The 26,244-nt window shown below is 36.5% G+C and overlaps 1 protein-coding gene across 1 annotated transcript; it reads right to left on the minus strand.

Annotated features, from left to right (window-relative positions):
• nup133 (nucleoporin 133) lies at positions 1 to 26,175 on the minus strand. The gene is given in 28 exon segments (XM_056456454.1): positions 1 to 239; positions 1,367 to 1,455; positions 1,566 to 1,639; positions 2,630 to 2,710; positions 2,789 to 2,907; positions 5,306 to 5,441; positions 5,768 to 5,926; positions 7,090 to 7,223; positions 8,814 to 9,065; positions 9,606 to 9,705; positions 12,214 to 12,333; positions 12,541 to 12,765; positions 13,374 to 13,468; positions 14,919 to 15,076; positions 15,902 to 15,993; positions 16,751 to 16,908; positions 17,600 to 17,722; positions 17,725 to 17,749; positions 19,035 to 19,182; positions 19,278 to 19,348; positions 21,169 to 21,324; positions 21,773 to 21,943; positions 22,593 to 22,724; positions 23,472 to 23,576; positions 24,141 to 24,244; positions 24,342 to 24,457; positions 25,861 to 26,026; positions 26,118 to 26,175. Coding segments are annotated over 28 exon segments (3,504 nt in total). The 3' UTR covers positions 1 to 102.
• Positions 26,176 to 26,244: the final 69 nt, after the last annotated feature.

Here is a 26,244-nt window from a genome sequence, read left to right on the forward strand (position 1 = left end):
TACAGAAATACAGTTTATTCACAAACGTCAAGAGTTGGATCATGTAATTGTCTTTTTTATGAAACAGTACAAAAAGTTGGCATATTAACAAGGAAACAAACATCACATCTGCACATTAAGGTAGTGCTCGTAAATGGCTCGCAGGAGGAACTCAAAATACGGCTTTGATTTGAGACTGTCCAGCTCCTCTTCCTGCAGTAGATCCTTCACGTCTGGCAGGTAGGTCTGCAGAGAATCATCTGTGTGCAGACACAAAACACACTATATGTATATATGGAGATTTTGCACAGTAACACACTAGTTATGAAACTTCGAAACCTTTATGAATCTTCTAAATCCGTGGTTTGGAGCACGTATTAAATTAGTAAAGTCATGTGAGTTCAGTAAACAGGGTTTCGATATGTCATTATGGTTTCGTAATGTTTCAAAGTTCTCCATTAGGGGGCGATCTGTGTAACGACATACAATTTACATGACTCACGTGTGTTCATGTAGATCGCCCTCTAGTGGTAAATCACTAAACAGGTTATGTTGGTTTAAAAAATAAATAAATAATATTTGGTTAATAGTCTGTTTAATAAAAAATTGTAATAACTTTTTAAAAATATATATAAAAATAATAATAAATATAATTTAAAAAATCTAAAATAATGCATATTACATAGACACTTCATATTTAATGATAATAGATGATAGTGAAATTTCTATTTAACATTTGCAGTGTTGTACTTTAACGTTGTCACATTTACATTGTTTTGACCACTAGGTGTCCCGAGCACGTGGCATCTCAAATGCTTCAAAACTGCAAATCATTTTGTTCATTCTTTCATTTTCCTTCAGCTTAGTCTCTGATTTATCAGAGGTTTCCATAGCGGAATGAACCACCAACTATTCCGCATATGTTTTACACAGTAGATGCCCTTCCAACTGTAACCCAGTACTGGGAAACACCCATACGCACATTCACACACACACACACACTAATACACTATGGCCAATTTAGTTTATTCAATTCATCTATATCGCATGTGTTTGGACTGTGGGGGAAACCGGAGCATCTGGAGGAAACCCACACCAACATGGGGAGAACATGCCAACTCCACACAGAAATGCCAACTGGCCCAGCCGGGACTCAAACCAGTGACCTTCTTGCTGTGAGGTGACCGTGCCACCAACAAATCTCTTTGTGAAGAAGTTAATCCAATTGTTGGAAGCTTTAAAAGGATTCATTTCTCCTATTACTAACACTAACTCTCTGCAAGTGTTGATGCAGGCAGTTCAAGCTTTTGGAGTCTATATTTTATACTTAAGATCTGCCCTGAACCATTTAAACCATAAATTCTCATACTCATAAAAATCCTCATACGTTCTTGTATGAGTTTCTGTAGGATCTTGACAAAAGTGCTGTCTCTGGCCGCTTCTAGAGGATCATCATTACCATCAGAAGAGGACCAGCTGCAAGCAATCAAATCAATCAATCAATCAAATCAAATCAATCAATCAATCAATATTACAGCATCATGTAAAATAAAGCATCATGTAATCCTCATTTTTATGATGCTCACCTCTCCTTCCAATCTTTCTTCAAGGCTTTACAGAAGATCTCTCGCTTAAGAGCATCAACATCAACGCCGTCCTTCTACAGAAGATGAATACACATCAGTAACATACATCTCTAGGAAAGTTTTGAAGATTTAAAATCACTGATTATCAATATGCTAAAACATTCCAGCAACGTGCTAATACAAGATAAATTATGTTTATGCATTCTGAACTCAACCATCTGGTGGATGAACTTCAAAACCATTGTGTATGGTTCTTTTGTCATTCATGGTCTACTATAGTTGTATTTCATATTGTATATTGCATGAAGTGCCTTAATTTTTTAAGTGCATCATCCACTATTTAAAATGCATTTTCCTTTGGTTAAATGGGATGCACCTAATGTGTTTAAACATGTTAGCAACTTGCTAAAACGGGCAAGAAATATGCTAACTATGATAAAACCATCAGAATGGAAACAATAATGCTGTGCTAAATCTTGCTATCAACATAGTAAAATATGCTAATCATGTCAGCTAACAATGAGCCAAATATGCTTTTATTGACTTCTCTGAGTAGAGATACCCAACTTCAAGCTTTCCAAAGTTATTTTAAACGTCTGAAAAGGTTTAAGCCAACACAAAAGGTATTAAAGGGATAGTTCACTCAAAAATGTAAATTTACTGGTTAATTTAGTGGTTGCAAACCTTTATAGGTTTCCTTATTCTGTTGAACACAAAAGAAGATATTTCAAAGAATGCTGAAAACCTGTAACTATCGACTCCAATAGTAGAAAAACAAATGAATGTAAATGGTTACAGGTTTCCAACATTCTTCAGAATATCTACTATAGTGTTCAACAGACGAAATAAACTCATAAATGTTTGAAGCATGAGTAGATAACGACAGAATCTTCAATTTTGGGTGAACCACCCTTTTAAATATGCGTTTTTGACATGGTGTTTAAAATTCCAGATGTAGCTGAAAACACATTTGCTCAGACTGTTTTTATACATAATAGACACAAGGCCTTAGTTATTAAACTATTTAATTAAAACATTAAACATTGTCCATTATTTTCAGATACCGCCTTAAAGTACTCCAGCAGATCGAGAGCTTTCTTGAAGTCGTACTCGTTGGCTCCACGATTCTCATCGCAGATGTACAGCTGGAGAGACAAAGTAAGCAAAATGAGCAAGAAACTCAGAAGAATGTAGAAGCTGCATTATTTCAGATGTTTACTCACACTAATGAGGTGTTGAGGGCTCAGTAAGGGCATGCTGTCTGGGTTCAGCTGCTTCTCCTCCAGCAGCTGTTTGGGAAGAGTCTCCTGGTGAAGGAGAAACCTCTCCTGCTCCACTATGTCTACATCACAACAACAATTATAATTCAGTAAATTATTATTCTTTTTTTCGTGGATTAAATATTTGGTGGCTCAGGAGATTATCTGAGGAATATGGAGGTCAGATTTGATTTGTGCTAATTGTCAGACCAGACAAGCTGATACTGGTACATACTGTCTGTCTGTCTGTCTGTCTGTCTGCCAGAGGATAAAATAAATGCTACAAGCTGCATCATTTGCTCCTCATTTTGTTGACATACATTGAATTAAAAGGCTTATAACTTAAAAAGATGGAAGTAATAGTTTTAAAAGTAATTTTTAATTAGTCCAATTATGCTTTTTTACACTCAACTTTCCTTGTGTGTAATGTTAAGAGCTAAATCATTTGAGAAATCGATATCTGTGATTTTTAAAATGCATTGCTATTCAACCCTGATGAAGGCAATTTTGCCGAAAATGTGTAGGTGCTGTTTTATAATTAATTGCCATGATAATAAAGCCTTTTTCATTTTTTCACTTTGTTTTTGAGTGCCACAGACTTATGATTTCGTTACTTATCTTTATCTGCCTCTGAAGCACTTTTGTTTAATTTTGTATTTATATGCATTGCTATTTACTCTTAAATTAATTCTGTGTTTAGATGGTGCTGTATGCTTTACAAACTTCCAATTCCATACAAATACCACTTGAACCTAAAATAATTGTGAATAAAGCTAGGAAAGATTTAAATGAATTACAGGAGTGTCCATAGTGAACTGTTTACATTAATCTTGTGACATAAGACTCAGTTCAAAACTAGCCTAGAGCTCTGTCTGCTGTTCAAAACTAGCCTAGAGTGCCATCTGCTGTTCAAAACTAGCCTAGAGTGCCGTCTGCTGTTCAAAACTAGCCTAGAGCGCCGTCTGCTTTTCAAAACTAGCCCTGAGCGCCATCTGATGTTCAAAACTAGCCTAGAGCGCCATCTGCTGTTCAAAACTAGCCAAGAGCGCCATCTGCTGTTCAAAACTAGCCTAGTCATCTGCTGTTCAAAACTAGCCAAGAGCGCCATCTGCTGTTCAAAACTAGCCTAGAGCACCATCTGCTGTTCAAAACTAGCCTAGTCATCTGCTGTTCAAAACTAGCCTAGAGCACCATCTGCTGTTCAAAACTAGCCTAGTCATCTGCTGTTCAAAACTAGCCTAGAGCGCCATCTGCTGTTCAAAACTAGCCTAGTCATCTGCTGTTCAAAACTAGCCAAGAGCGCCATCTGCTGTTCAAAACTAGCCTAGAGCACCATCTGCTGTTCAAAACTAGCCTAGTCATCTGATGTTCAAAAATAGCCTAGAGCACCATCTGCTGTTCAAAACTACCCTAGAGCGCCGTCTGATGTTCAAAACTAGCCTAGAGCGCCGTCTGCTGGTCAAAACTAGCCTAGTCATGTGATGTTCAAAACTAGCCTAGAGCACCATCTGCTGTTTAAAACTAGCCTAGAGCGCCATCTGCTGTTCAAAACTAGCCTAGAGCGTCATCTGATGTTCAAAACTAGCCTAGAGCGCCATGTGATGTTCAAAACTAGCCTAGAGCACCATCTGCTGTTCAAAACTAGCCAAGAGTGCCATCTGCTGTTCAAAACTAGCCTAGAGCGCCATCTGCTGTTCAAAACTAGCCAAGAGCGCCATCTGCTGTTCAAAACTAGCCTAGAGCACCATCTGCTGTTCAAAACTACCCTAGAGCGCCATCTGCTGTTTAAAACTTGTTTAGAGCGCCATCTGCTGTTCAAAAGTAGCCTAGAGCAGTGTTTCCCAACCCGGTTCCTGGAGGCACACCAACAGTACATATATTGTACGTCTCCCTTATCTGACCCATTCGTGTCAGGTTTTGGGATCTTTTCTAATGTTCTGCTGAGTTGATTTAGGTGTGTTTGATTAGGGAGAGCTTGAAAATATGTACTGTTGGTGTGCCTTCAGGAACAGGGTTGGGAAACACTGGCCTAGAGGACGGTCTCCTGAACAAAACTAGCCCAAAGCATGGTCTGCTGATGAAAACTAAGCTCAGAATCGATTAAAAAAAAAAAATAGCAATGCATTTTGACAATGAGAAATCAGTTCTGTAACAGTTTTGACTGTTGAAATTAATTTTCACCACAGCTCTAGTAATGTTACTGTTTAAGTATTAAAGTGATCTTGAAGTTACAAGTAATACTAGTTTGCTTGTTTTTTTTCCCAGAGTAACTGAGGCACTAGCTGTAAAGACTCCACCTTCTTCAAAAAAGGGGGCGGGGAAGAGTGGCTCATTTGAATTTAAAGAGACACATAAAAACTGTTACTTAAACGGGGCATTTACAACATGGTATATAATTAAAGATTTGTGTGGTATATATTAGATCTTGTACAAAGAAGCATTTTGGTATGCCAGTAGCTCTCATAAAAGCGCACTGCTGACCACTGAGCTGTTTGCAGAGTACGGGTTCAGACATGTCCGACGCCAGAGCCGTGAGTTTGCTGAGGGCCAGCAGGGTCTTCTTCTTGCTGAAGTATCTGGTCTCCATGTTGGCCTGATTATATAGAGTACGATGGGCCTGTCATGAAGAGAACAAGACATTGAGTATGTTTACATTGACACCAATACTCCGATTAAGACAATACTCTGATTAAGAGTCGACCATGTAAACAGCGATTTCCGATTACCTTAATCCGACTTGTCATAAGTTATAATTGAACTAAAGAGTAAAGGAATTAAGACATGGGGAGTGTGCCTATTTAAGTGGCATTATAGAAGTGCAGTACAGATATGTAAACACTTATCGAATTATTACTGTTTTGTAGTACCTTTTGCCACATTTTGCAACAGGACACACACACACACACACTGATATAAAATGCATGCATTTGTTGGTGTATTTACTCTCTGGTAATCCTGCACATGTATGTCGTGCAGCCAGCTGAGGTGATCGTGAGCCTGCAGGAAGCTGGCCAGCTGTTGGTGTGTTGCCATTGGCTGAGAGAGCAGCTTTCCTCTCTTGCCTTTCTCCATGTACCAGCGGAACAGGAAGTCAGCAAAGTTCTACAGGAAACAGAAAGGGCTGTGAGTAACGACATTTCATACAAGTAGAATAACTCAAATAGGACTATAATACAAAAATGTTAAAGTGTTTGCTTGCTTTGTTTTTACATTTAATTTATTTCTTCTACAGAACTTAAAAACTATTTTCCAGATGCATCAGCTGATAATTCACTAGTTTAAATATTTGGAGTGAATATGATTTATAGGAGTCTCTTCTGCACACTAGGCATTTATGCATTTACTTAACATAAAATAGAGAAAACAATAACATTGAAGCATTATTACAATTGGATTATTTCAGTGTTACATGATCCTTTAGAAATACTGTGATTTGATGGCTTAAAACTATTTCTGATCATTTTTAATATTGAAAAAAAATGTGTTTCATTATTTTGTGCAAACTATGATACACTTTTTGATATATGCGTCTTAGGCTGCATTTACACTGCAGATCTTGATGGTCAATTCCGATTTTGTGACTGTATTTTTTTTGATGACCTGCTTACATCATCTTTTAAAAGTGACTCGTATCCGATCGTCTGCATTTACACATCACACGGCAAAGGCACAATGACCCGGAAAAGAAGAGCGGGCGCTGACATTGCGCTCTCTCGCTCTCGTTAACATACCTGTGCTATATGACAATATAAAAGCTGTTTTAGTCCTCGTGTAGGAGATTTAAGGTTTGGGACTCTGAAGTCTGTTCTGAAATGAAAGCGTCAGACTTGACTTCATTCGCTACGGTTTTTAATGATGTGCGACTCGCTTTGACAGGTGAAAATACGATCTGCCTGCTTACACTGCAGACACGAGAACACAGATCGGATTCAAATCGGATAAATTTCCACATATAAACAAGGCCTGAATCTGATCGGAATCCACGCGATTTGTTCCTGCTTACACGTACATGAGCCATATCCAATCTGTGCCACAAGGGAGAAAAAATAAATAGAAAATTCGGAATTGAGTCACTTGAACAGTGGCAGTGTAAATGCAGCCTTAGAGAAGTAAAAAGTTCAAAATAAATTAAATGATAAATGTTGTCACTCTCACTTTAAAATAAAATGAATGCATCCCTGATAAATAAAATGATAATTATTGACCTCAGTCTGCACAGTGGCATGTGCTGGCGTTTGGTGTTGATGCGCAGTTTGTTTAGTCACCTGATCAGCGAATTTGACCATGTACTGCTGCAGTCGACTCTGGTTATCCGTTCTTTCACATAACTGCACCAGTATATCAAAATCACAGTATTTTTCTGCCAGCGCTGCAACCCACTGATGCTGACCCAACTCCACTGCTCGACACAAACACAACACGCATACATTCAGGTCATTTTGCCGACTCGGACAAGCAGAAATCCATTCATCACAATTCAAGAAATTATTCTGCATGAACTTTAGGATTTTCTGAATACATTGTGTTTCTCTGTTAAATGTATTCTGAGCTTAGTTTTAACCAACAGATGGCACCGTGTGCTTTACAAACAGTCAAACTCTTGTTTACAGAACATGACTCATACAGACATACTACACTGTGTTCTTGTCATCTGCTATTAAAAACTACCCTAGAGCACCATTTGCTGTTTAAAACTAGTCTGGCTAGAGCGCCATCTGCTGTTAAACTAGCCTAGAGCTGTCTACTGTTCAAAACTAACCCAGAGCGCTATCTGCTGTTCAAAACTAGCTTAGAGTATCATCGCTGTTGAAAACTAACCTAGAACGCTGTCTGCTGTGCAAAACTAGCCTACGGCACCATCTGCTGTTCATAACTAGCCTAGAGCGCCATCTGCAGTTTAAAACTAGTCTGGCTAGAGCGCCATCTGCTGTTAAAAACCAGCCTGGCCAGAGTACCATCTGCTTTTGAAAACTAGCCTAGAGTGATATCTGACATTCAAAACTAGCCTAGAGCACTGTCTGATGTTCAAAACTAGCCTAGAGCGTCGTCTGAGGTTTAAAACTAGCCTAGAGCACCATCTGCTCTTCAAAACTAGCCTAAATAGCAGTCTGCTGTTCAAAACTAGCCTAGAGCGCCATCTGCTGTTCAAAACTAGCCTAGAGCACTGTTTGCTGTTCAAAACTAGCCTAGAGCACTGTCTGATGTTCAAAACTAGCCTAGAGCACGGTCTGATGTTCAAAACTAGCCTAGAGCGCCATCTGCTGTTTAAAACAAGTTTGGCTAGAGCGCCATCTGCTGTTTAAAACTAGTTTGGCTAGAGCGCCATCTGCTGTTGAAATCTAGTCTAAAACGCCATCTGCTGCTCAACTAGCCTAGAGCTCCATCTGCTGTTCAAAACTAGCCTAGAGCGCCATCTGCTGTTCAAAACTAGCCTAGAGCGCCATCTGCTGTTCAAAACTAGCCTAAAGCACCATCTGCTGCTCAAAACTAGCCTAGAGCACCGTTTGTTGTTCAAAACTAGCCTAGAGCACCATCTGCTGCTCAAAACTAGCCTAGAGCGCCGTCTGATGTTCAAAACTAGCCTAGAGCACCGTTTGTTGTTCAAAACTAGCCTAGAGCACCATCTGCTGCTCAAAACTAGCCTAGAGCACCGTTTGTTGTTCAAAACTAGCCTAGAGCACCATCTGCTGTTCAAAACTAGCCCAGAGCACCGTTTGTTGTTCAAAACTAGCCTAGAGCTCCGTTTGCTGTTCAAAACTAGCCTAAAATTCCATAATTACTTCAAAACTAGCTTACTTAGCTTTCAAAACTAAGCTCGGAATCAATTACAGAGAATTGCAACACATTCCATAAATTTAAGAACCAATCCAAGGATCGCAATGAAATGATTAATCATCTGAGGCCTTCAGGACAGGGTGGTAAAGTACTGAAAAAATAATCAGGTTTATTTTCATGTGAAAGTGTTTATGAATCAGCCATGTGAACTCACGGAGCGGCTTAAGCAGCTCTGAGCGTTTCTGCGTGTACTCGTTTTCCAGAGTGTCATATCGCTCCTGCTGTCCGCCGCGCCTCAGAGACGTCAGCTGAGCCACGTAGCCACTCAGCAGAGAGTCCAACAGCGCCACCAGCTGCTCACAGAGGACACTACGCAGCTCCGCGTCTGCGTGAGGATACGCCGCCCGCAGGATTAGCTCGTGCTGCCGAGAGATGATGCTCCGAACTCCACCGACTCCTCCAGAAGCTGAAGGGATAAAATATGAAGTCTATACTGAGGTACAATTAAAGTCAGAATTATTAGCCCCCCATATAATTATTTCCCCAGTTTCTGTTTAACAGAGAGATTTTTTTTCAACACATTTCTAAACATGATAGTTTTAATAACTCATTTCTAATAACTGATTTATTTTATCTTTGTCATGATGACAGTAAATAATATTTGACTTGATATTTTTCAAGACACTTCTATACAGCTTAAAGTGACATTTAAAGGTTTAACTAGGTTAATTAGGGTAAAGTTAGGGCAAATCATTGTATAATGATGATTTGTTCTGTAGACGGTCAAAAACAAATATTGCTTAAGAGGGCTAATAATATTGACCTTAAAATGGCTTTTAAAAACTGCTTTTATTCTAGCCGAAATAAAACAAATAAGAATTTCTCCAGAAGAAAAAATATGATCAGACATACTGTGAAAAATTCCTAATATTTTAATAATTCTGACTTGAACTGTATACATTGCTCTTGTGGTCAGAGAAACGGCATGGAGGGTGTTCAGAAGTACCTGTCCACGGGATGTACTCTGGCTCAGGGCTGCAGCTTTCAGGCGCTCTGTACAGAGATGCTTTGGTCTCTCTGTATTGCGCTGCTGCTTGAAGCATATCCTACCACATTAAAAAAAAGAGAATGAATATTTTAACAAACTCACAGACAAGGAAGACGCAAAAAGTTCTTTTAGACCTCATGAATTTAAATTAAGTCTTTAATGCCCAGGTATATTAGCATTAAGGCATTTTAAGACAAAGATGTGACAAGATCTTTAAATAACACATTTTTTAAATAATTGATTGAAATGTTTTTTTTATATTATATTAATTTTGTATAGTTTACCAATTAAAATATCCTAAATAATTAGTAAATTTTGAATATATTTGAAAAACTCACAGAAAATGCACAGCATTCTTTCAGGCCTCATGAATTTAAAATTATGGCTTAAAATTATTAAGATTGAGATTTGATAATTGACTGAAATTACTTTTAATAGTTTATTATTTAGTGTGATTACTGATTATTTTAGATATTTGGTACAAGTTATAACATAAATATGCTTAATGTTTACATAAAATATATATATATGTTATGCTGAATGACAATGGGACATTATTACACCCATGTTTTACATTTTCTCAATTGTTATATAATGTAACGCAGGGGTGTCAAACATACGGATCAGGCCTGCATACGGGTTTAATCCAGCCCGCAAGATGATTCTGTAAAGTATAGATATGAGCTGCAATTTTTGAATAAAAGAAAGTGCTGTTCCAATTGTGTCCACTGGATGGCGCAGTAGCAATTGCAACCACACACCTAAACCAAACCGTCATTGGTGGATAAGCAATTGATAATAAATCGTAAAAATGAGATCGTAGGAATTAGCCACTAAGTCAAAACTTGTGAATTGCGGTGAGATAGTGTTGTCCTCCGGCTCCAGCTTTATGTTTTATATTGATCTTATTAAAACAAAGAAAACAATCTGAAGTTGTTGTTAAGTTATTTACAGGGCTCGAAATAACCTTTTTGCATGGTAGCACTGGTGCTCCTAACTTTAAAAATTTAGGCGCACCAGCCAATTGAGCACCATTACTACAAGTTTTATATAACAGATTTATTGCATTTGAAATCAACACCATTAAAAACTGACAAGCAAAAAATATATATGCATGAGTGAGGAAAATATGAGCTGCAATATTATATGAGCTGCAATATTAGGTTAATCTTAGTCAGTGCAAGCCCTTTTGCGATAGTGTACGTGGTGTTAAATTTTACATAGCTTCCACTTGCACGAAGGATTAAACAGAACCTCTCCAAACAGTTACCTGAAAATTCCGTCCCACAGACTTTACAGTGAATGCTTTAGTTATTATCATAGCGGACTTGAAGCCACTGGAAGTCTTTTATCCACTCTTGGAAAAGTGTAGATCAGGCATGTCCAAGCTCGGTCCTGGAGGGCCAGTGTCCTGCAAAGTTTAGTTCCAACCCCAATCAGACACACCTAGGCTAGCTAATCAAGCACTTACTAGGCTTTCTAGAAACATCCGTGCAGGTGTGTTGAGGCAAGTTGGAGCTAAAATCTGCAGGACACCGGCCCTCCAGGACCGAGTTTGGACACCCCTGGTGTAGATGGTGGATTAACATTCACCACATGATCAATAATCAGATGTGCCATTATTTGTAGCTTTAGGTGGTTTCTAAAACAAAATCTGTCATGTTGTTTTCATTCTCATCTTCAGCGCGTGACATTTTAGCGGTTGTTGCTCTCCTCTGCATTGACTGAGTGATTGACAGCTGATATTAACCAATCCATTTGCAGTGAGTTCTAGAGCAGTGGGCCAATATGAAGAGCGCGAAGGTGGGGCAGGCATTGCGGGCTTTGTTTACTGCAGCAAAACAGTTTTAAACTGATCCTCAGCGCTGCGTTTTAAGTGCAAAGATGCATTCTGCGTGAATGTCTCCTGAATCCGCGCATGCAGTGAACATTTTGCAGTGAAAACCAGTCGCATGCAACAATTTTATGCACTCGCACAAATGCTCCCAAATACATTTTGAGGTCGCATAGATAAAATTTCGGGCGCATATGCGACCAAAACGGTCGCAATTTTGAGCCCTGCATATATATATATATATATATATACACACACACATACACACCATGATTTTACCAATACGGCCCACTTGAGAATAGATTTTCCTCTATGTGGCCTCTGAGCTAAAATGAGTTTGACACCCCTGATGTAAAGTGTATAATTTCTCATTAACTTAAATAATATCGTAACGCAAATGGCAAAATAATTAATGATTAAAATTAATATGCAGAGTTGTTATTCCCAGAAAAAGGAAAATAATAATAACAAATAAATAAATAAATATTATTGTATTGGTAAATGTATTTAATGTATTATTTAACGTATTCAATTGATAGTAAATGAGAATAAAGACATTCATAACGTTTATTTTTTATTCTAGCTGCAACAAATCCTGATAAGATTATCCCAGTTTCCAAACTCAGCTTAGTGTAGTATAGCAAAACCTATTCTCCCTAACAAAGAACAAAACGACTGGATTGTTGATTAAAGTGCATTAAATTAATAAACAGGTGAAAACGTGCTGCACACCTTGATGATGTCATTAACGCTGAGCACCACCGAGCCCCACCGAGCCGCGTCCAGATGCTCTTTCAAAGCTTTTTCCTCCTCATCCAGCAGACACTCGAAGATGGAGGAGATCTGAGACACCTGCAGACACAAACAGGAGATGAATCACAGAGAAACATCCACCTCTTTCCTGCGTCCCATAATGCTTCGCGTAAATTATAAGAGTAAAACTTTTAGTCAAGTGTTTTAAAAATAATTGAGTACAAAGAGCTGTCATTATTCTGCTCACTGCTCATCCATTAAGGATGCAAGAAGGACACATATTGAGACACAACCATAGTCTCTCACCTCTCTGAAGAACACATCCGCTGGCGTCAGGTTGGTCGGAGTGTCTGTGCTGTTCTTCTTCAATGCCGTCTGGATGGCTGTGTTCACCAGTTCGGGATGTTTGGCATGATGGTTCTTCAGCACGATGGCGGCCGAGAGCTTCTCCGCATGTTCGCAGAGCAGCAGGTCGTGTGCCATTGAGCACGAGCGCACCTTTGTGGAAGCGAGACGGTCTAGAAGGCCTGTCTATATAGAAAGTAATACAGAAAAGCACATTACTGGACAGCGTCTGAAGAATGAAGAGGGCTGCACGATAATGGAAAAATCTAATATCTATATTTTATTTTTCAGCAATAAATTTTCAGATATGAATAGTTTTTTTTTAAGATGGGTTGAATAGCTCTATTTGCCAGTTTTCTGGGGAGTCTAACAGTATTCAGATGCAGAAATTGAATTATCACAATGTGAAAAATGCTTTTCTTACTTTGCTTTGTCTCGTTTCTTGTCCAAATATCTACATATTCTTATATCAAGTAAAATATTGTTTTGTTTTCCTTAAACAAGTAAAACAAGTAAGAGATTTTCCGTGAAATAAGTAAAATTATCTGCCAGTGGAGGAAGTAAAAGAAAACAATAGTTTTAGCTTTGAAATGTAGATATTTGGACTAAAAACAAGATAAAAATTCTATGCAAGACATTTTTTTGTTGCAGAACTCATATAAATTCCGTATAAATACTTTAATAAATGCAATTCTGCAGCTCCTGGTCAACTATAATTCAGATTAAATTCTTTTCATGTGACTATTGTGACTGTGCACATTGCGATATCAATGCTAAAATGCTGATTGAAGAACCTGTAGCAGGAAGTCCATGAGGCAGCGGTGAGCCTTCATCTTATCCTCCAACTGATGGAGAAGGATCAAGGACGTCAGTGTGAATCCAGCGCCCTCTACAGGACAAAACATGCACAATCGTGTAAAAAACTGACCAAATTGAACAACTTTAACCATTGAATTTAACATTTCCCCTGCTTAAGCCTAGTACCAAACTAAAATGCAGTTCTGAGCTGTTTTAACTGAAATAAACCTGCACTGACTGATCTGAAAATATATCAGTGCCTTTGTTTTGTCTCAAGATGGACACCAGAAATGATTTAAGGCACATTTATAAAAATTACTCAAATATCCTAATTAGTTATTAAGCCTGGCCTGTTCTAAGCCCTGTCTGGGAACCCAGGCCTAAGTTTTACTAGGAGAGGATTAGGATATTGTAAGCAAATCGAATCAAAAACTGTCCTCCAGATGTATTTTGACTAGAAACTACACAATTTACACACAAAAACTGATAAATTGTTAGAAATAAATAATTAAAACCACAAAAAAGTATGATTATTTTTTGTATAGATATTGTATTTACATATTACTTATAGACTTTAGCCAAATAACTTATTTTGTCAATTAAACAATAATTAACATTATTATTATTATCATCTGAGAGAATTATAACACATTTATTTGTAGTTAATTATTAAGTGGCGATGCAGTGGCGCAGTAGGTTGTGCTGTCGCCTCACAGCAAGAAGGTCACTGGTTCGAGCCTCGGCTGGGTCAGTTGGCGTTTTTGTGTGGAGTTGGCATGTTCTCCCTGCGTTCGTGTGGGTTTCCTCCAGGTGCTACGGTTTTCCCCACAGTCCAAAGACATGCAGTATAGGTGAATTAGGTAAGCTAAATTGTCTGTAGTGTATGAGTGTGAGTGAGTGTGTGTGGATGTTTCCCAGAGATGGGTTGTAGCTGGAAGGGCATCCGCTGCGTAAAACGTGCTGGATAAGTTGGCGGTTCATTCCGCTGTGGCGACCCCGGATTAATAAAGGGACTAAGCCGAAAAGTAATGAATGAATAATAATAGCATTTATACTGACATTTTCCAGATAATAATTTTGCATTGCCATTCACATCACTCTATATATGGAAATTATTACTAGTAGTATTTATAGTACTAATGATATTATAACTAACAGACGTCTCATAGTACATATATTTTTAAAATATACACAATAATCATACTACTGCATGAGCACTGTGCTACGTCCGACAGATCGCACTATTGTGTCTTTCTTTTCTTTTTCATTCTTTTATAACCTGTTTTAACACATTTTAATCTGTTTTTGTATTATTTGTTTTTATTTTTTCTTATACTTGTCTCTTTTATTCCTGTTTATGTAAAGCACTTTGAATTGCCACGGTGTGTGAAATGTATTATAGAAATAAACTTGCCTTGCCTTCTTATTTCGCAGCCTGAATTTTTCCTTTATTTATGTGCATGAATTTAGGATGATTTCAAGCTTTGGAAGATCTAATTAATCAGGCCAAAACAAAATTTAATTGTGTGCTCATGTCTCACCGTCAGGAACAGACTCGGCCCAGCGAGGGTCACATGCAGGATAATCATCCACCAGATCCAGATCAATCTGAGTGACCACAGTATCCAGATCAGCAGATCCTTCTCCATCACTGGGGAAAAGCTCATCCACCATACTCTGAGCTCCGACCAGATCATGACTGCAGATTAAACACCATCATCATCATCAGTGAGTTATTGACCTCACAACAAACACAAACAGAGCATATTTGTTTGTTTATTTATTGCCACATCTCCAAGTTATGCCTATTCCATAGCAAGATCAATATAGATAGACACAGATTACATAATAATAACAACAACAAGGTAACACTTTACAATAGGTTGTAATAGACAATTGGCTAACACTTTAGTTCAGGTCACAATTCATGCTATTGACTACTAGCTTCTTACCTGCCTATTATAAAGATATTAACAGTTATAAAGTATGATCTTATTCTAGATGCCTAATACTACCCAAAACCTAAACCCAACTACTACCTTACTAACTATTAATAAACAGCTCATTAGTAGTGTATATTAGTAGTGACCTAAACTAGTGTTACCAATAATGCATTCACTAACATAAACAAATAATGAAAATACATTATTACAATACTTATGTTAGTTGATTCTTAGTTCATGCAAACTCACAGTGCAATAACTAATGTTAACAAGCATGAATTGGATTGTAGTAATCCATTAGTAAATATTGAACTATGATTAATAAACGCTCTACAAGTATTGTTCACACTTAGTTTCTTTGTTAGTAAATACACTAATTATTGAAACCTTATTGTAAAGTGTGACCAATAACAACAAAAACTTCATAATTCAATAAGAAATAATACAATAAACAAATTTAAAAACGGATTTTTTTTAGTCCAACGCATGATAAACAACTTAGATTCTTCATTAAAAATGTGCTTTCAGTATAGATATAATGTCTACTAGTGTTTAAAATGTAAGCAGAGAGCAGAACTGACCGGCAGAACTGCAGGAATGCTTGCTTCAGAAGTCTGGTTTTGTCCTCCTGGGCCACCATGTCAATTTTGGGTGGCGTCTCTAATGGAGTACCCTAAAAAAAAAAAAGAAATATGTTCGTTAATTAAATAGAGGTAAAACAGTATCAATGACCAACATTAAATCCAAAATAACAGTCAATATAATTCATTTGTTTGAACGTTCATATAAAATCAAAGCCAAATTAGCAGTCAAATTAAAACAGGTCTCATGCTGGAGCAATAATTATTATTAATTGGCAATAAATCATATGTAATGAACAGAAAAACTCAATTTTACCACAGCGTATTTGTTTAATTAGTTTGTGCTTTTCTAATTCTCAGTTTGTCTGGATTAGTGCTTTTATGAGGTATGGGTTTGATTAAAATGTTAATATTTGTCTAAAAATTTTTTTAATACTTTCCAAGCATTGTTTAAATGGAGAGAACATTTCTTCAACACATATTTATATATAGTAGTTTTAATAGTAGCTTATTTTACAAGATGCTAGTATTCATTTAACTAGGGGCTTAACTAGATTAAATACTAGATTCATTTAACAGTGGTTTCTTAAGGAGGCTAATAATATTAACCGTAGCATTTTTTATTCTTTTAAATAATCTTTTTTATTTCCAGCCAAAAACAAAAAAAAAACAAAGACTTTCGCCACAAGAATAATACATGCTATATTTAATTTTAAAATGTGAAAGAAATTTTAGTTCAAATTTTACTCAAAACACATAATTATATATCAAAAATGTACGCTTTTAAAGTGGTCAGTTAATTTTGTCCGACCATTGTATATGTATGCGATGTCAGTATATTTTACAGACCTCAGGTCCTGGTCCAGCCACTGAAGTGCAGAGCGAGTCCTCCATGGTCTCAGGGAGAAGAGAAGCAGTTTCTCTGGCTAAAACAGCAACCAGTCCACTGTTCTGTGAGAAAAATACCGGCAGAGCAGAGCAGACCCCACCGCCACGCACACGGTCACCTGAAACACACACAACAGCTACAGTAAGTGGAGTTATTTATAAAGCATATTTATCTTCAGCTTGTACTGATCAAACAAAACCAATACAATCCAAAAATATGAGTAAAAATAACAATGAAAGCAGTAATAAAATAACAGTTTTAAAGGGATAGTTCACCCAAAATGACAAATGTATCATCATTTACTAAAATTCAGCTTTGAATTACAGGAATAAACTACATTTTAAATATATATTCACATAGACATTGCTTTTATTATTAATAAATGCATCCTTAGAGAACACCAGAGAAATTAAACATTAAAACAGCCTAATTATTCCAAACTTGACCTGCAGTCTACAGACTTAAAGAACTATTTAAAGGGACAGTTCACCTAAAAATGAAAATTCTGTCATCATTTACTCACCTTTACTCATTTTAACCTTTACAAGATTCTTTCTTCTATTAAATCACAAAGAAGATATTTTGAAAAATGTTGGAAACCTTTAACCATTGACTTCCATAGTATTTTTGTTCCTACTATGGAACTCAATGGTTACACTACAAAAATTGGGTGAACTATCCCTTTAACAACTCAATACACCACTGAAGATTGTGAAAGCAATAGAATAAAAATGTGTCTCAAGTTTAGATCTAAAAATATAGAGAGACAAAGCACTAATAATAAACACAGGAGCAGCTGAGGGTCAAACCTGGAGAGCTGAAGAGGATTTTCTCCTCAGCGAGTCCTCCGCGTCCAGCACCGGTGCTGCAGGCGAACACCAGCTCCTCATTATAGAGATACGCAGCTGGACTCGATGGATCGGGCAACACAGACGTGTCTTCAGCAGCTCCTCCTCGCTCTGACAGAGAAAAACAGAGCACAATTGAGCCATCTTGATTTTTGGTCTCCCTTTATATTAAGTGGCCTTAACTACTCTGTACTTATCAACTTGTAAATACAATGTACTTAATGTGTTCATAATGTATTGAAGAACACTGCTGGTGCTATTGAGATGGGATACAAGCAAGACTAGGGACACGATTGGTGGTATGGGTAGGATTAAGGTGTAAGGGATGTTTAACAGTGTGATTAGAAATGCAATGACAGAAATTATTTACAGATATAATAACATGCATGTATTAGTACAATGTAAAAACATGCATTTATGCAATAAGTACATTGTAACGAATTAATAATTTCAGTGTACGTACATATTAGTTAAAGCCACTTAATGTAGTGGCAGCTGATTTTTTTTTATAACTGATATCGATACAATAATTTGTGAGGTTATATGACCAATAACTGATTTCCAATAATTACATTTTATTTAAAAATAATAGTGCTGGGCAAAGATTATTCACGATTAATCGCATTCATAAACAAAAGCTTGTTTTGATATATGTGTGTATATATATATTTATTATGGATTATGTGATACACATGCATCAAAACAAAACTATTTTGTTATATAGATATTTAAATTTAGATATAATTTGTATCACATACATATATATTTTATATCTAAATATAAATAAACATTTTCTCAAATATATTAATGTGTGTATTTATATATGCACATTATAAATATATAATGGGAACCTATTATGCCATTTTTACAAGATGCTAATAAGTCTCTGGTGTCCCAAGAGTGTGTATGCGTTTCAGCTCAAAATAACACACAAATAACTCCTTGAAGTGCCTCTTTTAATTTGATCCAAATTGTGCATTTTTGGTTATTGTCGCTTTAAATGCAAATGAGATTGTGCTCCTAGCCCCCTTTTCAAAAAGAGGTGTGGCTACAAATGCCTGCGTGTCAGCATAGTGGTAGTTTCAAAACTCTAATGGTTGATGGCTGCTTCTCACTCAGGGCTGTTTATGCTAATGAGGGAGAGATTTTTTAATTAAGTATGATCATAAAAAGTAGAATTAATACATGTTTACCATTAGAAGCTGGTTATATTCACTCACTGCTGCCACACAAATTTATTCAAACCCCTTATAGAAGTGATTAATGCATAATAAAGTAAATAAATCAATGAATAAGTAAATAAGCATCAAATGTGCTATATAAATAAACCTCCCGTCTTTAAATGGAAGCATCTGCCAAATATAAATGTATAAAAACTAAAATTACAGTGGTGTACCTGGAATGGTGGGTTGTATTTGGTGACCTCCACTGTGAGCAGGTCTGGGGACGGCACTATGCTTTCTGCAAGCGTGACCAGACAGAAATACGCCACGCATGGAGTATCGCCCGGATACCAGGCGGCTGCTAGCACCACCAGCCCCGCGCTGGAGAAACACACAGCGCAAGTATGAGCCATTACTGTATATGCATTACAGCATAAACCGAACATGATTATTTAGCATCATTATTACACACTCACTTGCTGTGCTGCATGTCCAGATACAAGACGTTCACTCCTTTCTTGATCTCCGAGTAGTTACTTTCTGAATCCTAGAGGACCAATGAAGGATATCACACAAAATAAATGAAAAAGGTTAGTTCACTGTAAAAATCACTTATATTCCTGTTCAACACAACGACAACACTGTTCACCAATCTAACCTGGGAGATTTCTGTCCATTTAGTCAAAACACTGTGGCTCAGTGGTTAGCACTGTCACCTTACAGCAAGAAGGTCGCTGGTTTGAGTCTTGGTTGGGTCAGTTGACATTTTTGTATGAAGTTTGCATGTTCTCCCAGTGTTGTGTGGGTTTCCCCCAGTCCAAACACATGCACTATATGGTGAATTGAATAAACTATGTTGGTCGTAGTGTATGGGTGGAATGAGTGTGCATGGTTGTTTCCCAGAACTGGGTTGCAGCTGGAAGGGCATCCACTGTGTAAAACATATGCTGGATAAGTGGCGGTTCATTCCGCTGTGGCGACCCTGATGAATAAGGGACTAAGCCGAAGGAAAATGAATGAATGAACATATAAATGTCTTTGGACACTTTATGTGATAAACAGAATTAAATATGAGCTTGATGAACATTTTTTATGAATGTTATGAAGCATTAGAGATTTGCGTGATTACACTTTCAATGGCCAGAAAGAAATCGATGATTAAAATATCTTCATTTGTAAAGACTTTTGAAAAAACAATCCTACAACAGCCTCAAACATTTCTATACTAATGCACATAAATAAAAACTTTATATAATAAATGCAAACAGTACATTTGGGGTGCTTCAGTAAAAAATATACATACAGTTTAAGTCAGAATTATTCGCCCCCCCCTTTTAATTTATTATTTTTTTTTTTAATATTTCCCAAATTATGTTTAACAGAGCAAGAAAATTTTCACAGTATGTCTGATAATATTTTTTCTTCTGGAGAAAGTCTTAATTGTTTTTAATTTTATTTAAAACCATTTAAGGTCAATATCATTAGCCCCCTTAAGCTATATATTTTTCAATAATCTACAGAACAAACATCGTTATACAATAACTTGCCTAATTACCCTAACCTGCCTAGTTAACCTAATTAACCTAGTTAAGACTTTAAATGTCACTTTAAGCTGTATAGAAGTGTCTTGAAAAATATCTAGTCAAATATTATTTACTGTCATCATGGCAAAGATAAAATAAATCAGTGATTAGAAATTAGTTATTAAAACTATTATGTTTACAAATGTGTTGAAAAAAAATCTTCTCTCCATTAAACAGAAATTGGGAAAAAGAATAAACAGGGGGGCTAATATTTTTGACTTCAACTGTAAATAATCCAAAGGTCAGAGTTCAGGTAGGGAAAAAAGTAACTGTTTGGACCATTTTTTTGCTATTTAAATCAATTATACTTGGATTTTAAAAACGTATCTATGTAAGAATGCTAGATTCTGTGTCATATCAAAGAAATGGTTGAGCCAAAAATGAAACCACAATTAATTTACTCACCCTGAGGCCACTGAAGATGTAAGTGACTTATACTTATTGGATAAAACGTTTTGAATCTTATCTTATAGAACATTTTATCTTATAGTATATGTTAGTTATGCATAGGTTTTTAAAATAGCTCTTATGTCCAGTGTTGTGTTTGTATTTATGATTAATTTATGTAGCACCGTTATCCTGCGAGACACGGCATTTCGTTCCTCAGTATGCCCACACATGTAGCGGAACGACAGTAAAGCTTGAATTGACTTGTAACTGAATAATAACAAAAGTCACGTACATTACCCAGTGGCCTGAAGACGAGTAATTTGAGTGAACTACCCATTTAAATAAATAAAAAAAGCACATTTAATTCTATAATCTTGCAGCAAACATGTCTGACCCAGATGGCGTCTGTAATGCTGTCGGTGATGATCTGATTGGTGCTCCAGCTCAAAACCTGCGTCTCGCTGTTCTCGTCCACCTCCCATTTACTGAGACCACATGAGCTGAGGGAGTATAGACAGCTGAAGGCCTTCACCCACAGCACACTGTACACCTGATGAGGGAAATATAGACAGTAAAATCTGAAAATTAACACCAAGAGTTCATTTCAACACTCTAAAAGTGCATATTTGGGAACTACCCACAAAGTGTTAATTTTAACACTTTTTAACACCAACACAGTGTCAAAAAATTAACACTAAGAGTCAAATACTAACCAATGCAGATTCAAGAGTTTCAATTTTACACTGTTCTGAAATTGACCTTCTAACAGTAAAACAGTAAAAATGACAGGAATGGATCAACAACAATCAACAATGAATGATTACACGCGATTATGTCTTGGCGATCAAAAAAATGTGCTTATAATGGAAATCAAAGGGGCAAAAAACAGCCATGAACATAATGAAAAGGTAGTCAGTTTGAACAGTACACAATGGTTATTCCTTGATATCTCAGAAATTCTGTGGGAACCCTGTTTTACAGGAAGCACTAATACTGACAGAGAGGTCGGCTGGTTGGCCACGGATCCCAAAGAGGCTGGAAACCCTGCGGCCGATGCCCGACAGCATCCCCTGACCCTGCTGGACAGGCCTGTGGTGCAGCTTCCCAGAGGAATCTGCAGAGAGCCGGAGCAGATGACCACGGTACGAAGACACGATGAAACTCCCACCCTGAATGAGCAAGACAACAGTCCCAGAATGAAAAACGTATATAAACGCCTTTTTCAGCCCTTTAAAAGGTAAGTATATAGACATCATATGCACAATTACATTTTAAGGCACAATAATGTTCAATGCTTTGGAAGAAAAAAGACATACATATATTTAAAAAAAAATCTTTTTAACTACAGCTACATTTTTTGACCAAAAAATAAATAAAAACAGTTAAGAGAGTGTCAATTCTCTCATTTGAGTATATTAACGACTGGTCAAATGGGATAACGGGACAAATGTTTTATTAGACTTAGACTCAGTATTTGACAAATGTCATTTAACAAAACTTTTTGTCAGATCAGAATGAACTAATGAAATAATTTTATTTATTTTCAAGGTTTACATTTATTTTAGATTTCATAAATAAATTTTTATAATGAAATTATATATTATATTAATTATTACAATTAAAATGTACATTGAAATATATATTTTGAAAATGTATTCCTATGATGACAAAGCACCCATGAAATTTGTATTTAGTGCTAAATTATTTATTTATTAACATTACTAAAACTCTTTTCAAAAGAGTGAACTAAATATCAAATAAATTACCCACAGAATAAAATGCTTCTTAATTTGCAAAGAGAAAATGTCTGGTTTTTACCTTAACAGCGGCCACATAGTTGGACAAGTGTCCACTCAGGTCCAGAGAGATCTCAGTGTAAGACCCTTCATGCGCCAGACTGGGCCAGAAGCGAACCAGACCATCAGGAGACACGGCCAAAGCACTGATAGACTGTGAAAAACACATTTGCATCTCTTTTAAGTGTTTTTGTTCTGAGGTAGGCTCAGAAAACTGAAGCATTTGTACTTCAATTTCAAAATATTTATTATTATATTATATATATTTTTTATTTTGATGAATGGACCCTTTTCACAAGCCTGTTATGACGCGTTTAACTGTCATCAGCATCTTAAATCCTTTAAAGTTTTTAATATTTTCATTTTAAAAAAACAACTTATGAACATTTATATGTATTTATTTATGCATTATCATCTTTGCTTCAAATTACAACAAACAAACTACTGATTGTGCGTGGTGTTTCTAATACAGAGTTTATGGGACAGGTCAGCAAATTTGATGTTATTCTCTCCTCTGCCTGCCGTCATCAGTCTCACACAAATTTTTCCTTTTTCTGAATGTCTTTATAAAATCATCGTGGCGTTTTTCTTTTATTATTATTTGAGCAAATAAGTAAAATGAGTTGTTGTATTTTCCCCATTCATCCCCGCTCAAAGTTTTCCCAACTATAATGACTTCAGCTACCGAGAAACCCGGGAGTGTGAAAAGGGTCTATATCTTTTGTACTGCTCCTTGTTGCTGTTGTTGTTTCTTAGAAGAATCTTTTTATTTTATTATTTCAATGGTAAATGTGCCCTGCAATGTTGATTGTTCCCTGTTTTGTGGTGTACAATTTTGCTACAATTAAAAGCACATTTGCAGTTCTGAAATCTCCTCTGATGTTCATATGCAGCATCTCACCTGAATGGGAGCCAGATCAAGCGGCCCGGAGGAACTGATGGAGACCAGATCAGCACTGTATGCAAACTCACTGGGTGGCAGCTGGAGGTCCTTACACACCGACAGCTGAGCAACAAAATAAAACAGCACAATGTTTGCAGAACAACACTCAAATTGTAATTATATACTGCATCCCAATTCACCTACTTATTCTAAGTCCTAAAAACATGTACTGTTTTGTGAAGAAAAAGTAAGTACAGTTAAAGTCAGAATTATTAGCCCTCCCTGTATTATTTTCTACAATTTCTGTTTAATGGGAGAAGATTAACACATTTCTAAACATAATAGTTTTAATAACTCATTTCTAATAACTGATTTATTTTATCTTTGCCATGATGACAGTAAATAATAATTTACTAAATATTTTTTAACATGCTAGTATTCAGCTTAAAGTGACATTTAAAGGCTTAACTAGGTTAATTAAGCGAGGTAGTGTAATTAGGCAAGTTATTGTATAATGATGGTTTGTTTTTTAGACAATCAAATACAAATATTGCTTAAGTGGGCTAATAATATTGACCTTAAAATGGCTTTTAAAAATTAAACTACTTTTATTCTAGCCAAAATAAAACAAATAAGACTTTCTCCAGAAGGAAAAAAATGTATAGGAAATGTGCCCGCTTTTCTGACCTTCGCCACAGACGTCTGAGATACTTTCCACACAATCAGCCGCTCCCCACAAACCATCCAAGCCCAACCAGACGCGTCCACCTTTACCGAGATCTGATCATCCACTGAAAGAAATAAACATTTAGAGGATTTCAGACCATTATATACACACTGGATCGGCTCTAAAATACAGCCAAAATCTATACAAACAAAGATTGTCACCATCAGCCATGGTCAGCGCCTCCATGACCTTAACAGGTAGAGACGATCCAAAAGTCTGCACATCAAAATTATAAGATTCGACGACGGCATGACTCTGAACTCGCGTGGGAGTAGATCTGCAAGGGAGAAAATCAAAACAATTGCATATATAATTAGCAAAAAATTTAATTTAAAATGTAACTTGGAATAATTAGGCAACTTAAATTCTTCAAGTTATACTGATCAATAATTATTGTAAAAAATATTATTTTATTTATTATTTAAGGGCGACACAGTGGCTCAGTGGTTAGCACAGTCGCCTCACAGCAGAATGTTGTTGGTTTGAGTCCCGGCTGGGTCAGCTGGCATTTCTGTGTGGAGTTTGCATGTTCTCCCCGCATTGGCGTGGGTTTCCTCCGGGTGCTCCGGTTTCCCCCACAGACCAAACACATGCGCTATATAGGGGAACTGAATAAACTAAATTGGCCGTAGTGTATGTATGTGTGTGTGTGTGTGTGTGTGTGTGTGAATGAAGGTGTATGGGTGTTTCGCAGTACTGGCTTTCAGCTGAAGGGGCATCCACTGTGTAAAACATATACCGGAATAGTTGATGGTTCATTCCACTGTGGCAACCCAATGATGAATAAAGGGACTAAGCCGAAAGAAATAAATGAATGAATTTGGAATAACTAATCAAGTTATATTGATTAATAATTACTGTAAAAAATATATTATTTTATTATATATTTTTATTTATTATATTATTTTATTTAATATTTTAGAAGTAAAATATGTATGTTTAATCAATCAAAGACTTGGTTTACTAGGTATTAGATTGAGCTAAATATTAATATTGGCTTTATTCTGTAAATGTCTTTGTTTCTTCTGATTTTCAAATCAATATATTGTCATTTTAATCCCTTTTCCCCCCCAGAAAATGCCAATTTGTAAGAATAAGAAATGTTTTCACTTGTTGTCACTTAAAAATCAGATTATTCAAGCAAATATTGGTATATTAACTCAAACTTCAAAATTTTAAACATTGTATTTCGTTGTCTAAACATTAAAGGATGTCACTTTATTGTCATTTTGCACAACTATAATTGTTTTTATTTCAAATTTGGAAGAAATGTCAATAGTAGTTTAAAGAATAAAACATACATTACATTTACACAGACATAATAATTCATAATCCAGACAAAATAATATGAATGCCAAGTGGTGACAGTTGTTATTCTGTATATGGGTCTAAAATAAATGGTATATTATTACTACTACAATTATTTATATTAATATAATACAATGAATATAACATGTCATACAAGTATCTAAAATTAATACTAATATAAAAATGTAATTGATTTAAGATTAAATTTACTGGAAAAATTACCATGGCTAAATAATCAAATGTTAATAACACTTAATTATGATATTCTTCAGTCCCAGGATATATATTATTAAATTATTATCATCATCATCATGTATATATCTAAAACACACGCATGTCAGTGTTAATTCAGAGTGTTTACTGTGTTTTTACCGTGCTGTGACAGCGGAGCGGCGCGGAGAAAACAGCAGTCCGGGCTGAACGACGCTCACACTCCTCCGTCCGCCGGTTCGGGGCGCCTGTCTGCGGCCTGAGCCCGGTGTGCCGCGGGGGAGAAAACATACCCGGTCCACAGTCCGTTTACAACCGCCAGAAACCGCTCAGAAGCGACGAAATGCGATGTGAAATCGAGAAAAGCCGTTTACCGCGCGCTCACTGAAGTCAGGCGCGCACATAATAAGCGTCATCACAGGAATGCGCATGCGCTCCTCTGCAGCTGATCCTAAAACCGTTTAAAATCTTTCTCATATACGGATGAAGAGTCGTTGAGACATGAAACTAATCCTGGAACAGTGTTACAATAAATAGCACATTAGT

Source organism: Danio aesculapii, chromosome 1, assembly GCF_903798145.1.
Source record: "Danio aesculapii chromosome 1, fDanAes4.1, whole genome shotgun sequence".
Taxonomy (NCBI): Eukaryota; Metazoa; Chordata; class Actinopteri; order Cypriniformes; family Danionidae; genus Danio; species Danio aesculapii.